At 33.9% G+C, this 17065-nt stretch overlaps 3 protein-coding genes across 11 annotated transcripts; 1 reads left to right on the plus strand and 2 right to left on the minus strand.

Annotated features, from left to right (window-relative positions):
* Nucleotides 1-1670: 1670 nt before the first annotated feature.
* Nucleotides 1671-8539, plus strand: LOC18098686 (E3 ubiquitin-protein ligase JMJ24). Of its 8 annotated transcripts, none has more exons than XM_052453128.1 (14): nucleotides 1671-1979; nucleotides 2617-3158; nucleotides 3297-3439; nucleotides 3512-3620; nucleotides 3740-3878; nucleotides 3973-4027; nucleotides 4271-4961; nucleotides 5088-5417; nucleotides 5841-6308; nucleotides 6410-6482; nucleotides 6685-6770; nucleotides 7553-7672; nucleotides 7779-7849; nucleotides 8206-8539. In XM_052453128.1, exons 2-14 carry the CDS (start codon nucleotides 2622-2624, stop codon nucleotides 8303-8305), a joined length of 2922 nt encoding a protein of 973 aa, XP_052309088.1. In that variant the 5' UTR covers nucleotides 1671-1979; nucleotides 2617-2621; the 3' UTR covers nucleotides 8306-8539. The 8 variants fall into 8 exon arrangements, with proteins under 8 accessions (XP_052309088.1, XP_052309090.1, XP_052309092.1 ...); XM_052453130.1 differs by having other exon boundaries at nucleotides 3512-3614; XM_052453132.1 differs by having other exon boundaries at nucleotides 3512-3614; nucleotides 3746-3878.
* A 120-nt stretch (nucleotides 8540-8659) lies between these two features.
* On the minus strand, nucleotides 8660-10054 carry LOC18098687 (psbP domain-containing protein 7, chloroplastic). Its single transcript, XM_024601711.2, is given in 4 exon segments — nucleotides 8660-8991; nucleotides 8993-9103; nucleotides 9187-9412; nucleotides 9513-10054. Coding segments are annotated over 4 exon segments (855 nt in total). The 5' UTR covers nucleotides 9838-10054; the 3' UTR covers nucleotides 8660-8798.
* Nucleotides 10055-11158: 1104 nt separating this feature from the next.
* Nucleotides 11159-14749, minus strand: LOC7477114 (zinc finger protein GAI-ASSOCIATED FACTOR 1). Of its 2 annotated transcripts, XM_024602012.2 has the most exons (4): nucleotides 14518-14749; nucleotides 14229-14396; nucleotides 13039-13435; nucleotides 11159-12358 (listed from the first exon to the last, which is right to left on the minus strand). In XM_024602012.2, exons 2-4 carry the CDS (start codon nucleotides 14242-14244, stop codon nucleotides 11380-11382), a joined length of 1392 nt encoding a protein of 463 aa, XP_024457780.1. In that variant the 5' UTR covers nucleotides 14245-14396; nucleotides 14518-14749; the 3' UTR covers nucleotides 11159-11379. The 2 variants fall into 2 exon arrangements, with proteins under 2 accessions (XP_024457780.1, XP_002307119.2); XM_002307083.4 differs by having other exon boundaries at nucleotides 14229-14749.
* Between the last annotated feature and the right edge of the window lie 2316 nt (nucleotides 14750-17065).

Genomic DNA, 17065 nt, shown 5'->3' on the forward strand with positions numbered 1-17065 from the left:
GTTTGATATCGAGGATTTGTTGTTATTTAAAAATAATATTTTTTATATATTTTAAAAATTATTTTTAATATTAAAATAATTTAAAAATATTAAAAAACTATTAATTTTAAGTAAAATAATAATAAAAATTTAAATATTTTTTAAACACAAAAATAATCAGGAACTAAATAATAATTATAGTTATTATATTTTTTGAAGATTGGGTTAATTATTATTTAAAAAAATTGAAATTAATTAATTTTTTTAAAAGAATTATCTTTTTTATTAAATTTTAATTAATTTGAATTTTTTTAACTCGTTTTCTTGTTTTATTTTATTTATTTATTAATATTTTTTTTTTATATTCTTGCCTTATCTCTTTGTAAGTTTTCTATTTATTGACATTAATATGGTTGTTTGGTATTCTATGGTCTTTTGTTTGTTGCTTTTAGTCTTTGTTTTCGTTTTTTTAAGCTTGGGGGAAAACATTAAAAACTTGTTTGCTTTCGTTTGACTATTTTTTTTGTTTTTTTTTTAAAAAAACAATTACCTTGTTTTTATCGGATAATTGTTAAGACTAACCGTCATGTTATTTAATTTTCTTTGTCAATAATAAAACATTAAAGATGTTATATATATATATATATATATATATATATATATATATATACATTAAAATAAAAATCTTTCTACCCAGCTTGTACAGCCAATGAGGTGACAAAGAAGCAACAAAAGTTTACTAAATTTTAATTTTTTTATTTAAAATTATTTTTTTTATCATTTTAATATATTTTTAAAAATAAACTACATCATTATATCTGACTCATTTATTTGATGTATTTTTATTTAGGCATTGCGAATATGCCATCCATTTGTATTTTATTATATGGAAATAAATTGTGTAAATTCCAATGGATTGAAAAAAGAAAAAATAACGTATTTTACCTTTTATTTTAAATATTTGATACTTCACTCAAATGCAGATTTTCTTCGGATTATATACAAATACCTTACTAATAAAATCTTATTATATAACATTGCAGTCACAAGCAGTAACATCTCATATCATTTACCATGTTAATCTATAAGAAAATGTTGAATTTGATTAAACACTCTATAAAAACTAGATTATTTTTATAACATTTTATTATTTATATGAAAACAATGAAGCATTTGTAAATCCTAAGCTTGCCGGTTTCGTATATTTTTTGATATGCTATATATATATATATATATATATATATATATATATATATATTTATATTTTGATAATTATATATATATATATATATATTATATATATATATATATATTTATATTTTGATAATTTATTTATATATATATTTATCCTATAATTCATTACTATAGTTCACTTAGCTAGCACGCGAGTTAGTGATATTAGTAATATTATTTTTAAATAGGTGAATTTTTTATAAAATTTGATCATTAACTTGGTTGTTTTTTCTAAAAAAAAACGTTGTTTTATTTTATATTGTTTATTTTTTTTGGACTGACCCCCTCCAAATCGGAAATCATGCACGCAACAAAGCCATGCTGAAAAAGGAAAAAAAAAATCAATAATTCAGCCTGTAAAGTATTTTTTGTAATTATGAAAAAAAAACAATTGGATTTATTCTCAATAAAAAAGTCTTCAAAAAGAAAAGAAAAGTCAATAACAGAGTTTCAGTTCTGTTGAACTTCATACACAGTAGTCTGAAGTGAACTCTGAACCTTAAAACCAGAACCCAAGAGAGAGAGAGAGAGAGAGAGAGAGAGAGAGAGAGAGAGAGAGAGCGAGACAGCAAGGCAAAACAGTAGTACAGTTCTACTGCTGGTGTGTCTGGTCTGTGAAACACAAGCCGTCCACTAAAAAATCTGCTAAAGTCACTCTTCCTTGGCTTATACTATAATGAAGAGCAGTATTTCTCTGGCTCATAACTCTCTTTTCCCTTCTTTATATACATTATTATTTCACCACCAAAAACCCTAGTCTCTCTCAGGTACCCTTTGCTCTTTCCTTCCCTCTTTTTTTTTTGTTCTTGATAGTTTTGCTGATCCGGGGTTGATTGCAATGCTTGATTTCTCACTCCTATTTTTTGGTAAAGAAGCACCCAATTCTTTAATTGGGTCTGGTTTTTCTGATTCTTTTCTTGAATATTGTTTTTCTTTCTCTCCCTCTAACAATTTCTCAAGTGGAAGCTTTGTTATGGTTATTGTTACTGTGTTTTTTCAATGCGTTCTGTGTTTGGATTGGAAGTTTGGAACATGGGCTATCGATTTATTGACGAATTTTGCTGTGTCTTGCAATGATTTGATGAATTAAGTTAAATTTTGAAACTTGGCAGTGTAGTTTTTTATTTTTTTAGTTTTTGTATCTCGCGTTTCTTGCAAATCTATTATGGGAAAATCTTGTTAATTTTAGTAAATCTGTTTTCTTGTGTTGGGGTTTTTCACATGATGATTGCGAATGAATGTCGTGTGTTGGAGCTTTGCAACTTGTGTGGTTTGAATGATTGCTGACTCTGTGGTGTTATGTTGTGACTTGTTCTGGATCTTTTGGTTTGTAACAGATTGGTGTTATGAGCGTACAATTGTTAGTTAAGTGTCTTGTTCTTGTTGAATTTTTCTGTGACACAGCTATAATGGATCACCCACGATCATCCTTGGCTAATGGTGAGGAGAATGGTGGTGGGATTCCTGATGACTTGCGCTGCAAGAGGTCAGATGGGAAACAGTGGAGATGCACTGCCATGTCTATGCCAGATAAAACTGTTTGTGAGAAGCATTATATTCAGGCGAAGAAGAGGGCAGCTAATTCTGCCTTGAGAGCCAGTCTGAAGAAGGCCAAAAGAAGATCGCTAGGTGAAAGAGATATTTACTTGGAGAGCAAGGGTGATGATTTTGATATACCACTTGTGAACATGAAAGTTGAAGAGGAACAACCGTTTTTTGTTCCATCAAAGAGGCATAAGGAGAAAGTACCAAAAAGTCAGTCTCGCTATTCTCCTGAAACACTTATAAGGAGTTTGTCTGGTCGGAATTCTCAAAAACTAAATGATGATTCTCAAAGAGATTTCAAGTTTGAAGAGAATCGGAGGTCATATAAGACGCCTCCTCTTTTAACTATGGATTCATCCAAGAGTATATCACAAAGAAGCTTTGATGCCAGTGCTATGACAGTGAGTGAAATTGAAATCGTACTTGACAGCATGTTTTAAAATGTTGTTGTTATACTGTACTGTTCATTTATGTTCTGTATGGTTGCTTTCTCTTCTGCTTCAACTTGTAGATATTGAGATGAACACATTGTTTTCAGGGAATACTCTGATGCAAGCACAGATTCTTCTGAAGACATTGGTGGACAAACTTGTCATCAGTGCCGAAGGAATGACAGAAATAGAGTTATTTGGTGTCCCAGATGTGACAAGAGAGGTTTTTGTGATAACTGTATCTCTGAATGGTGAGGGTTGAACTCTGTTGCAAAAATACAGTCATATTTCCAACTTATAAGCTCAGTCAATGATTTATTCAGTACTTCTAGGTACTCGGACATTCCACTGGAAGAAATTGAGAAGGTTTGTCCTGCATGTCGTGGGATCTGCAATTGCAGGAGTTGCTTACGAGGAGATAATATGGTAAAGGTATTTCACTCATGAACTGAAGGGACCATGTTTCTATTATATTGTTAAGTTTCTTATGTATCATGAACAAATAGTAGTGGGATTATCTTATCCATTGAGGATATTTCCCCCCCTATAAGTTGCAGGTGAGAATACGAGAGATACCTGTTCTAGACAAATTGCAATATCTCCACTGCCTATTATCTTCAGTGCTTCCTATAGTTAAGCAGATCCATCATGAACAATGCTTTGAAGTAGAGCTGGAACAGAGGCTGTGTGGTGAGATGCTTTTTATATTTTAGTGGCATATGGAGTTTAGAATGCTTTATAAGCTTTTCCCTGTTATGTGACTAACTAGGCATTACTTCTTCAGGAACTTATATAGATCTTGTCCGGGCCAAATTGAATGCCGATGAGCAGATGTGCTGGTATATTAAGTAAACTTATGCACTGCTTTATCAATTTCTTTTATGTTCTTCTTTACTGTGCATATGAATTGAAGTCAGGACCCTGGTCTTTACTTATCTTATAAAATAATCTTGCAATTTGATGAGTTCAGAAAGCTAAACTATAGCCTGTCTTCTAGATAGGGTTTTTTGGAGGGTGTATAAGTATAATAGATTCCTCATCATTTCAAGTATTGTTGTTCATTGTAATTTATCATTTTGCAGCAATATATGTAGGATACCAATCATTGATTATCATCGGCATTGTGCAAATTGCTCGTATGATCTGTGCCTCCATTGCTGTCAAGATCTTCGAGGAGCATCAAAACATGGTGTTGGAACTGAAGTGAATGAAAACCAGATTGACAGGAGAATTCAAGACGAAGAGACCCTATCAAAATTTGTGATAGACTCCCGAGGAAGAATAAATTTATCAGATAAGTACCAAGGCTGGAAGGCAAACAATGATGGCAGCATTCCATGCCCTCCAAAGGAGCACGGTGGTTGTAATTACTCATCATTGAACCTAAGCTGTATTTTCAAGATGAATTGGGTAGCAAAACTTGTGAAAAATGTGGAGGAAATGGTCAGTGGCTGCAAGGTCTATGATGCTGACACTCCACAGAAATCTGGGTTGAGTGATTCCACACTCTGCCAGCATGCTCATAGAGATGATAGTGATGATAATTTCTTATATTGCCCCTTATCTGAAGATATAAAAGTTGATGGGATAAACAAGTTTAGAAAACATTGGGTCAGAGGCGAACCTGTTATTGTGAAGCAGGTATTTGACAGCTCATCCATATCAAGCTGGGATCCAATGGCCATATGGAAGGGGATCCGGGAAACATCAGACGAGAAAATAAAAGATGAAAACAGAACAGTGAAGGCCATAGATTGCTTACACTGGTCTGAGGTGTGTTTTCTCTCACTTTTGCTTATGTTAGGTGTATGGCTCTTCTTTCTTAATAACATCAGTAAATAAATTGTTGTTGTGTTAATCTATTTGATTTCCATGATATGTGGTTTTCTGTGTTGGCAGGTTGATATTGAACTTGATCAGTTTATCAGAGGATACTCCGAGGGACGAATCCGGGAAAATGGTTCACTAGAGATGTTGAAGTTGAAGGATTGGCCTTCCCCCAGTGCTTCTGAAGAGTTCTTATTATACCAGAGACCCGAATTTATCAGTAAACTGCCTTTCCTTGAATTCATCCATTCGAGGTTGGGTATTTTAAATGTTGCTGCAAAGTTGCCCCATTACTCTTTGCAGAATGATGTAGGACCTAAGATTTGTATATCATATGGGAGCCATGAGGAACTTGGTGTGGGCAATTCTGTAATAAATCTTCATTTCAAAATGCGTGACATGGTATGTTTTATTTGTTATTACATTGATATTGTGACACTTTCTACTCGCATGTATTGCTGTTCCTTCTTGAAATTCATGTTAGAAGATTTAAACTATAGGTCCTAGATTGAAATTTAGCATTTGTATACAAACTTTGAATTAAAATATACACATGAGGTGTTTTAGAACTGAAATCTTTTTAATCCCATTGAGATCCTAAATTCAATCTACATGGTTCACAAATAAATTCTTAATATCTCTAACATTGGGTTGAACAAGAATTTTACAAATTCTGTTGGCTTCCAGTGCAACAAGTGCAGCTGTGGCCAGGCCCTGTACAGAGAGCCAACATGTAATATTAAGTGGCTGTTTATTTGTTTTTTCTGAACAATCTCTCTTGTCTAAGTTGTCTAATATGGATTGGCATTGCTGAGGCATGGGCAGGTATACTTATTGGTGCATACATGTGAAGCAAAGGCAAAACATTGCCAGGAGAATGGCTCATTTGACCCAGAAAAGAGCTTGGAGGAGGGAAGGTTGCCTGATATATCACTTGGTGGGCGTAATATACAAGAAGATGAAGTGAAGACAGCTGCAGAAAAGAATGAGAAAATGGAGGATCAAGGGGTTGATAATACCACTAGCATTGAAGAGCTTGAGAGAATTGAAGATCAAGGAGCTGAAAGAACCACCAGTGTTCCAGAGGTTGAGAGAACGGAAACCATCAGAATGGAAGAGGTTGAGGGAATGGAGGGTCAGCAGTTGAGGAAAAATCATGATGATATCCCTGTAGAGATTCACACAGGAGTTAGTTGGGATGTCTTTCGTCGGCAGGATGTTCCTAAGTTAACTGACTATTTGCGAACACGCTGTGAGGACCTTTGGAAGCCTGACAATGCAGTGCATGATTTTGTAAGTTGACCTAGTTATCTTTGGAAATGTACCCTATATTTTAATCAAGACAAATGGCTTCTATAACTTGCATGCTGCTGATCTTATTAATGGGATCTCAGGCCACACGTCCCCTTTATGATGGAACAGTTTTCCTAAATGGGTTTCATAAGAGACGATTGAAAGAAGAATTTGGTGAGTAACAATAGCATTTCTTAGTTTTCAAAATAGATAAAATGGATTAGATTTAGCAGGAGTCAGTTATTCCTGCTTGTTTTTAGTTTTTCTGTTGACATAGTTAGGTATCCGAGCTTCTACTTTGTTAGCATAGACCTTCCTATTGTTTATTTTGTTCATGAGCAGGGTATCTGACTTTCCTGTTATTTTTCTTCCTCAGGAGTTGAACCATGGTCATTTGAACAGCACCTGGGGCAAGCTGTATTCATCCCTGCTGGCTGCCCTTTCCAAGTGAGGAATCTTCAGGCAAGTTTGTTGCAATTAATTGGATTCTGAATTCTGATAAATATATGACTCGGTAACTTCTAAGTGTAAAACAATCTTAAAACATCTAAACTACAATGATGAAAATATATATTTTATTTTTCAAATGGTTGGATATTAATTGATATCCTCAATATAAATGGTTTTGTGATTTTCCCAAATTAGACCAAGGTTCATTCACACCTTTTTTCTTGGAACCAGCATTGGTCTGTTTCCAAAGTTGCAAAATATTCATCCTTTATCCATTAAAAGTAAAAAAAGAATAGAAGTTTCATCCTTGAGGAGATGATTTTATTTGTGGTTTCCAAATAATGTTGCTGCAATGGGGCTGCTTCTACTCTTCGCAGATGAATATTTTAGGCCTTCAGGTTAGGGACATATTTATCATCGAACAATGGGATAAAAAAAGGTGCTTTAGTAGTTTGGGGGACAGGCATATGCTATAGAAAACAACACTTGTGAACAGCCAGTAGTTGTTGCTTTTCTTTCCTTCTTTTCTTCTTTTAAAGTCAAGTACTGCCTGATTTTAAAAGTCTTATAAAAATACTTCCAGTTTCCTGGACTGAAGATATTTAGAGATCGTTATGTTTAGAGCGGTTCCAGAAGCTTTTGCTTTTATTTCCTATTCTTCTGTTAATTGTGATTTTTGTAATTCTTGAATTAGTTTTGATATAGATCAGTCTAAATTGTTGACATGGTTAATTCAGAATTAATTAAATTCTGCATTATAATTATTTCTTTGTTTTCTTCTTGTAAATTTGCAGTCCAATGTTCAGTTGGGTCTTGATTTCTTATCTCCTGAAAGTTTGGGGGTGGCTTCTAGATTGGCAGCAGAAATTCGCTGTCTTCCAAATGAACATGAAGCAAAACTTCAAGTTTTGGAGGTAAGAATACAGAAACTTTCCTCGAAAATTCGATGCCACCTTTTCCTTGAAATTCTTTTGTTCTCCTATCAATGATTTCTTTATCTTCTATTTGGTTTTGATACAGGTGGGTAAGATGTCACTCTATGCTGCTAGTTCAGCCATTAAAGAAGTCCAGAAATTGGTGCTTGATCCTAAGTAAGCAAAACAGCTTGACTTTCATTCCACTGCTTACTTATTGTCTGTGTTTTGAAATCTTTAATCTGATTTTTGTGATGAGAAATAAAAGTGAAATTAACATCTGATGCATTGGCCTTGTGGACCTGTGGCATCACACATATCCCAGTTAGGGGTTAACATTAGGAGTAAGGTTTGAAACAAGACCGTGGAGTGCACTTATATCTAGCTTATTTTCCTTGCCTATGACCTAGCCAACCTTTTGGGCGATTCTTGTTGTATTTTTTTGGAGATTTTTGCACATATATAGAATAGTTGCCTTCTCCCATCCCTTTATCTGTTTACTGGGATTATAAGATTTATAATTTTTTTTGCAGGCTTGGAGCAGAAATTGGATTTGAGGATCCTAATTTAACTGCAGCAGTTTCTGAGAACTTGAAGAAGGTTGCTAAGCCAAGACAGATAAGTTGCGCTTAAATTAGTGTACATCATTAGTGATTTAGATATAGAAAAATAATTTTTTAAGTGGCTGAGATGCTGCCTGAGGGAATTTAAATGTATAAATGTAAATTATATTTTGACAGATTATGGCAGTTGTAATATGCAAAGTTTAAGTAAAAGCTAACTAGTTTTAGGTCATTTCTGTTTGATTGATGTTTTGGATTGTATACTTTTTACTCTTTATCATATCTGATATTGAAATTCAAGTAACTTTGGTCTTAGGGTTTCCCTCAACTTCATTGAACCCGCGGCAGATGAATTCAGTTGCGAGTAAAAATTTCAGTTTGCTGCAACAGTAATTTAGCATGACTTGCGAACTTTTGAAGTCAATAGCATAAAGTATAATCTTATATTTTTCTGTTAAACTGTGTAATAATGCTCCACGACTAGCTGCCTTAAAATAAGATATCAGGAGAATACAAACTTCAAAATGTCTGTTCTTGCTCTTCTGTGCTTGTTTTTTTCTTTATCAAGAGATGATACTAAATGAATCTGCTATCCTATAGAAGTCTGCCTTCACATTTGGCCATGCAGATTCCGGTGCTTGTGCATTTAAGGTGTATAATCTACCACCGCGAGCACAACAAACTGCTAGATTATGCCGGTGAAATGCGGGGCTTTCAACTCTGAATTCCAGCTTGTAGTAATTAACTTTCCTCAGAGTCCTCTCTTAAACTTGATTCAGTCAAAGTACCTTTCACGTCAAGGCGTGATCCTGTGATTGTCCGGACCACAGCTTCTCCCACCTCCTTAGGCCCTCCAAATGCTTCAATCCTACAAAATTCATAAATGAACCTTCATTACGTGTTCTATTTTTTGAAAGCTTGGATCTTAGCATCAGTTTTCTAGGTACTCACGAGAAGTCAGGAGGGACTTGTGAGACAATGACACTAACATTGAGTTCACCACTTGAACCTGGGGGGCCAAATGCAACAACCGGTTCATTCACATTCTTGCGCCGCCCATCACTAGATTTCCCATTATTCAGTGGAGGTGGATCGAGTGATCTCTCATATTCTGTCTTCTCAGCTGCTCGATAAAGCAGCCTTTGGTCTCCAACCCAAGTTGCGGGGTATATGAATTCTGCTCTCAAAAAGCACTCATAGTATTAGAAGAACGCATCGATCCTATAGGTGCCAAGAAATCATGTTAAACAAATTCACATAACAGAGGACTCACTAACCAAATCCTTCATTTGTCCCAATGCATCGGCTATACCCTCCAATTGGATAAAGCACATCAAGCTTAACATTTCGACCGCTTTCCGGTGATAATCCAAGAAGAAAACTAGTAATCCCACCAAAATTTGCACCAACAGCCACCAGAGAAGCTGAACCAACACCAACAAGTAGACGACGCTGAAAAGTCGATGCCAGAGGTGCAAACTGTTCGGCTGGAGGCCTAGGCACCTCTGGGAAACTCTCCTTCCTGTCCCCAGATGATTGAGTCATGTAAATCTTTTGGATGGAGGCATTTTTGCATGCTAGAAAGTGATGTTGCAATGCCATGGTCTATGCTTTTCCAGCTGTGTAGCACCCTAGCTAGCTTAAAGTTGCTCACATAACCTTTTGGACTTGCCAACTGTTATTTGATCTAGGGTGGTGCAGTTTTAGGCTCTTGGAGAGAGGCACAAAGGGGAGGAGGGACTTGCCCTTGACAGTGATAATGCTATCTGATTTTCGGTGGTTCTCATTTTCTTGTTCACAAGGAATGCTTGGAGCCATACAAATTTCCCTGTCCAGCCTCCAGCGCGTGAAAAATGCTATTGAGTGTGGACCTATGGTGGTGCCCTGGCTCATGCATAAAGTAGCTATTCCAGTCATGGAAAGTCGAAACCCTTTTGTGGGCTCAGTCAATTCGATACGCTAAAAGTTTGGTCTGGGCCATTGCATGTCACAGTCTAGCTCGGCTGACTTTTCGTGGTATCTTGGGTCTAATGCGACGTGTCCAATAGTTAAAAACTTTCCACTTCGATTGAATGCCTTACCTTCAACGATTTGACGAAGAGAAGCGTCTTTTTCCCTTTTTTTTTTTTTCAGTAGTGGTATTCAACATCGTTATTCAATCAATTGATTTAAATTGATTTTTAAAAAAATTAAAAAAATATTATTTTAATCTTTTTAAAAAACAGGTTTTAATTAGATGGTAGATTAATTTAAATTTCTGATTGAGTTATAAGTGGTGAATTTTTTTTTTTGTTTTCATAAAACCTCTTATTAAGTTCTAAATTAATTGGTTGTACTCGGATTTAATAACTAGTAATTCAATTATATATACATTTAAATTGATATAAAATATTTTTATCAATCATACTCGATAAATCAAATTTTCTATAGTTAGTTATATATATATACTCAATCAAATCCAGAGGTCAATTTTCAGAATTGAACATGAACTTTGAATTCAAAACTCTTACAAGTCTTCTAGCTACAATTTTCAGCGAAGCCACATGCCCTGTTTTTCGAACATCAATTACAAATCTATTTTAATTAGGCCTTACCATAACTAGTTGATATATAATGTGAGATTGGGAGTATTTTTTTAGAAGTGTACTTTCTTTATTAAAAATGCATAAAACTGATTTTTTTATATATAATTTTTAATATTATTACATTAAAGTTATTGAAAAACATTTTAAAAAGATCAATTTAATATTTTTTAAAATAAAAAAACAGTGTAAAAAATACTTTAAAAGCTAATAAAACCAAAAAACAAACCCACCGATGATGTTTAACCTAAAAAAATATAATGATGGGTCACACACCGAATATTCGAGTCGCTGCACAAGTCACATGATAGAAAAAACTTGGGAGTGAGAGATCGAAGAGCTTTAGAAAGAAAATCTATGTGATCTTCTACTCATATTGAAGTCGCTAATGGTGGGCCAAAAATCCTCAAAACCTTGCTTGCTCTTTAGCAAAACAGTTGAGGTTCTTCCCTGGCTGATACAATTAACTTGAAGAAAAAGAAGTGATGATAGAAATCATTACAGGGACTATAGCTATAGAGGTAGAAGAAAAGGAAATTGTGTAGAGTATTTTCTTAATTTTTCAAACATCCCACAAGGGTTTCTCTAGTGCTGCTGCTTGTTGCTGCTCAAAGTGGTTCAGCCCTTGCATCCTTGGATGACTAATTCCTCTACTGAACTCCATTTCTTGATGATTATGTTGGTCATGAAGATTCCTTTGCCTAGAGCCTCCTATCCCCAAGAAATCAACAGTCATCATGTCCCCGCTAAATCTTGATAAACCACTTGGATTAGCTCCACTTGTTGGACTACTCAAACCAGGGCTTGAATTTGCACCTTGAAAAGCATTCTCATTGTTGCTGCTAGCATGCTCCATAGTCTTGAATAATGCATTGTTCTGATCCAAAACTGCACTAAACATCCCCATATCATTCAACACAGAGTTCCCAACACCACCGTTTGAGTTGAAAAACTGGTTAGCATATCCGTCATCACCACCTATCACATGAGATTGGTCATTTTGGGCATGCATTGAACCAAATGTTGGGGGTGCCATGCTTGTAACAAAGCTCTTTTGCATCATGGGAGAGCTCACATTGTTACCGCTTGCAGTTGCACCCATTTGAGCTGCTTTTTGCAACAAAGCTGTAGCTGACATTGATGCCGAGCCAGCTAAATTATGATGACCATTTCCTTCAAAGATTGCTGATGAATTTGCATTCAACTGAAGGGCCGAGGAAGAATTGAATGGCATGCTTCTTGAACCACCAAAAAGGCTTGCGGTGCTACTTGAAAACATGCTTCCTGATGAGGGTTTAGGTGGCATTGGCATGAGTGCTTGGGGTAAGGACAGTGAGTTTTTGGTGTCTAGATGGCTAAAATTAGACATCATGGCAGATTGACTTGGAGGATTATTGTTGATGGCCATGGAGGAGGGTATGAGGCTGGAGATTTGGCCTTGTATGTTTGGTTCCATGTTGGGCATTAGTCCTTGATTCACTTTGTTATTTTCTTCAGCTAGGGCATCACAGAAAGCCCTGTGAGTGATGAAGCTATCCCTCCTGCATGCTCAAACAACTAACTATCAAACCCTAATTAAAAAAACTAAACATTTTTACATATAAAAATGCTGTGAGATAGAGATAGAGAGAGACCCTCTACCTCAATGGTAATGTAATTGAATTAGTCTTGTTAAACATTAATATGATGATCACGACAACTATATTTATGCTGAATAACTAAGCCTAATGAAAGCTTAATTAAAAGCATGATTGGGACTTTTGGATAAAATAATGATTTCATAATTGCATATAGTCAAACAAAGACTTGAAGCAAAGCTAGGAGTGCTGTCGAGGTACAGATCTCCTATTAATCAACAAGCCACTATATTTATATATAAAACAAAGTGGTCCCACATCATGACCAATCAATGTGCCTAACCTACCATTAACCATCATCATCTTGCATGCACAGACAAGTACTATACAAGTATCGTCTCTAACTAATTCATTTTTTTGAGAAATTAATTATTAATTAAGTAGAAATTAAGTAATATATCAGGTTGTATTAAGCTAGCTAGTTTCTTGAAATTTCGAGAGAGAAAGATATGAATATAAAATAAATATTTTTAAAACAGTTTTAAAATGAATTTCAGAACTGTTCTTTCTGTTTCTGTTTTCATTTTTTTTTATCTTGAAATGATAAATAATCGCTATCTTAGTGATCAATGCAAAGTACAAACCTGGAGAAGATGGTTCCACAATCACATTTGTATTCCTTAGTGCCACAAGTCTTGACATGAGCTTTCCAATCCGACTGGACAGCATATTTCTTTGAGCATTTGTCACATTTCCATTTCTTTTCGCCATGTTTTCGATAAAAATGCTTCTTAATTCCTGTGAGATCACCTAATGCTCGAGCCGGATTGTGATGAACACATGAAGGTTCTGGACAAATATAAACCCTTTTTCGAATTTCACCACTTGCTCTTTGCTTTAGCTTCCATGGTAGATTATGGCCCCGCCGATGCAATTGAAGATTCTGGTCCCTTTGGAACCCCTTGTTGCAAATCTCACATACAAATCGATTTGTAGCCATAAGAGTTTTTGGTGATAGAGCAATAACATCAGCACTAGGGTCTGCCACATATTTCATGTAAAAAAAACTCTGTGATCAGAATATATATATATATATATATATATATATATATTTGTCAAATTTCATAATTATATAAAAGGGTAATGGTAATTTCAACAAACTAGCTATATGTTAAGCACAATTACTGCCGTATCATGTTTTTAATTAGTTTGTGATAGCAATAATAATCATACTAATAGGCACAAAACTTGTAGCTTGCTTGTTCTTGGCACACACACTCATATCTATATGATGGTGAGCCTGTATGTTTTTTGGTTAGATTGTTGATCCACGGAGACTAAAGAATCATCAGTGCAGCAGAACCAAGAGAGAGATGGGGAGAGAAAGAGTGAGGAGACTAAAGATATATATATTCCATGAAGGAATATATGTTTTCCTTTTGCCTGAAACAGTTAAAAAAACAAGACAGAATTAAAAAGGAGCTAGCAAGGCAAAGCAACAGTCCAATGCAATGATTGAGATCCTAGCCAGTGATTCAACCACTTACAAACCAATAATTCTAATTTTTTTGAAACCCAAATAGCCATAGAAAAAGAAAAAAGAAAAAAGAAAAAAAAAGAAACCATGAACTATCAAAAAGAAGCTCATAGTCCATAAGCATACAAAAAACCAACAACAATTTAGAGCTCATCAGATCTTCGAGGCTGCTATATATAGTAAATTAAAGACCATATTACTTAACTAAAAAAGGGTTAAAACTAAATCAAGAAACAGAACATTATATATATTTTCTTTTAAGAAATCAATACATAGCAGAAGTGTATATCTACATACCAGGATTTCCAGGCATATTTCTTTTCTTCTTGAGTACTGGAGGTTGCTGCAGCTGTTGAGTAATAGTGGAGCCATTGCTGTTAGTAGCAGTAACAGTGCTTGAAGCTAAGGATTTTAAGTGAACTTCATCCCCACCACCTCCAGAAGAGAAGCTGCCAGTGCCATCACCTGTGGTGTTTGACATTGAAGGAAGGAAAAAGAAATATGATAAAAAGAAAGGGAATTAATCTTTTTTTTTTTGAAGATTTAAACCTTAATTTTTGTCTTTCTTTCTTTCTCTTTTACTCACCAAACTTCCTTGTTTTCTTTCTCTCTTGTAATTTGCTTGTTTTTGGTAGAAGATGTGTTGTTTAGTGCTTAAAAATAATTAAACAAAAACAAAAGCATGGAAGTTGGAGATTTGTTTGTAACTTAGAGGAAGACAAAAACCAGGAAACTCTCCTTCATTTCTGGTAAAAAAGAAGAGATAGTGAACAGGCTTTGTTACAAGGAGAGAACAGAAGAAGAAGAAGCAGATCTTCTTTGGAGGCATCTTATAAATATATATTGTTGTTGTTCTTTTTCTTGCCCCTAGCTTTGTTGAATATTAAGGTTATTGCCCTTACTCAATAATATTTAAATCTTGAAAGATTCATTTTGTATAGTATATATTACGGTCAAACACACATCCACACAATTTCTTTTTTCTTTTTGTAATTGATATTTCTTTCTTTCTAATTATCCTTTGAATTCTTAATTTCCTCCTTAAATATGTGAGTGAAACTTGTTTTTAACTTTTTGAGATCATCTTTAGGGTGTGTTTGGACCGCGTTCCTTTAAATTTTAAATTTTTATTTTATTTTTTTGCTTAAAATATTTTTTTTATGTTTTCAGATCATTTTAATGTGCTGATGTCAAAAATAATTTTTTTTTATTTTGATGTATTTCTAAGTAAAAACATTTTGAATCGACACCACTACCACAATAAAACAAGTGTAATTTCCAGAATTTTAGAAATGAAACACATTAATATCCATAAATAATTAAGCTCTTATATAGTGGTGAGTGAAAGGAATTGATAACCAAATAGATTTAATTTAATAGTTGTAAAGTAATTTACTTGCTAATTTAGAAGTTGAAGACTTGAAGCTATTTAATCAAATAATTAACGTAATGTTTAATATAGTATAAAGTATTTTAAATTTGGTTGGTAAGCGAATATGCTTTCCATATTAGCATCCCGGATTTGAATCCTGAAAATAATTATAATAAAATATATATTTTAAAACGCAGTGGTTTAGATACAAATAATCTGTTTAAATCTAATAAAAAGAATCTAATCTTGATATATATATATATATATATATATATATATATATATATATAAATTAATTCTAAATTATTCTTTTACCGTGAGTAAAACATTCATTTAAACTTGTTTACTGTTTGTAAGATTTCATTATACATAAATTATTTAACTAACAAATAACATTAAAATATTTCTCGGATGCTTAATATATGTATATTCCACAGTATTATTTTGAATTTGAATTTAAATAAATTTAAAGAAAGGTATATTAATATATTAGTAATTTGAATATGAATCATCGTCTGTGCAGATGTAGTAATTCTCATCAAATTCCGGGGTAGTTTTGGTATTTAACATGTGTGTGCCCCGCTAACGAATTTATTTTTGGACATCGTGACGGCCTCCGATTGAAATCTTGTCTCCTTGTGCTGATATTTCTACAAAAGTAATTTTATCCCAAGACTGCCCTCCCATGCATTCAAAACCACATAATTGCCACCACAGAAAAAGCCGGCAAGAGCAGTGAAATCACCAAAATAGCCTCATCAGTCACGGGTGGGCAATTGGCACTGATCAAATCCTTCTCGAAAAGGACCCAACAATGATTCAAAAAAAATTCTCCCCATTCACGTGCATGGCTGTACCTGAACGATATTTCATACAAAAGCAAGGGGTAGATTTGTCAAATAAAAAGTGTTTCTCAAAGGATGATGGGACGGTGACATGTGCCTCTGTGGCTAAGAAATTTGATTAATTAAAGAGAGATTTTCATTTCATTAACAAATTTGGCCTGCAGGGGAGAGAGAGAGAGAGAGAGAGAGGGTTTATTAAAAAAGTAATTAGATTTTGGTACAATTAATAACGCGTTTAGTGATAATATTTTGAATTAGAAACCAGCCAGCTCCGTGATGTTGATTTGTGAGAGACAAGCGAGTTTGCTTTCAATGTGATGTGATGAAAGAAATTTCCATAAATATGTTGTTTGAAATTAAATGATTAGCTTAAAACTCACTCCAAGAGGTTTTATTTTTTTTACATGAAACCCACTAAAAAAAAACACTTTTAAAATCACCTTAGATGTTAAGTCATCTAGATTTCTTAATTTGTAGATATTACCCTTGAGTTTAATCTTGAGATGAAATCATGTAAACATATCTCATTGTTTATATATATATATATATATATATATATATATATATATGTAATACTTGTTTACTGGTCCACACGCTACACTAAGACGCGGATTAAAAAAAAATTAACGTGACATTTATGTTAAATTTAGTTTAATGGATTAATTTTAAAACCTCTCGATTTAACTCTTTACTTAGCTTGAATTTAAAATTAATCTATATAAGAGCTACCTTGACGTAACTCAGTTAACTTGGCTGGCCCAAAGCAACCCGACTGGCATGTAAAAACAAATTTGAAGATGAAATTAAAAAAAAAATTAACTGAAAAATCCTCTCAATCTAATTCCTTGCTTAACACAAGTTTAAAGTTAAATCGTGTAAAGTTGCTCCGACATGATCTAGTTGACTTGATTGGTTTA

Source organism: Populus trichocarpa, chromosome 5 (genome assembly GCF_000002775.5).
Source record: "Populus trichocarpa isolate Nisqually-1 chromosome 5, P.trichocarpa_v4.1, whole genome shotgun sequence".
Lineage (NCBI taxonomy): Eukaryota > Viridiplantae > Streptophyta > Magnoliopsida > Malpighiales > Salicaceae > Populus > Populus trichocarpa.

Coding starts and splice junctions, on each gene's coding strand:
- LOC18098686 (XM_052453128.1), top strand. CDS start 2,622: ATGGATCACCCACGATCATCCTTGGCTAATGGTGAGGAGAATGGTGGT. Junction 6,483..6,684: donor ACGATTGAAAGAAGAATTTG/GTGAGTAACAAT, acceptor TTTCTTCCTCAG/GAGTTGAACCATGGTCATTT. Junction 6,771..7,552: donor TCCAAGTGAGGAATCTTCAG/GCAAGTTTGTTG, acceptor GTAAATTTGCAG/TCCAATGTTCAGTTGGGTCT.
- LOC7477114 (XM_002307083.4), bottom strand. CDS start 14,412: ATGTCAAACACCACAGGTGATGGCACTGGCAGCTTCTCTTCTGGAGGT. Junction 13,436..14,228: donor AAATATGCCTGGAAATCCTG/GTATGTAGATAT, acceptor AATATGTGGCAG/ACCCTAGTGCTGATGTTATT. Junction 12,359..13,038: donor TGTGGAACCATCTTCTCCAG/GTTTGTACTTTG, acceptor TTGAGCATGCAG/GAGGGATAGCTTCATCACTC.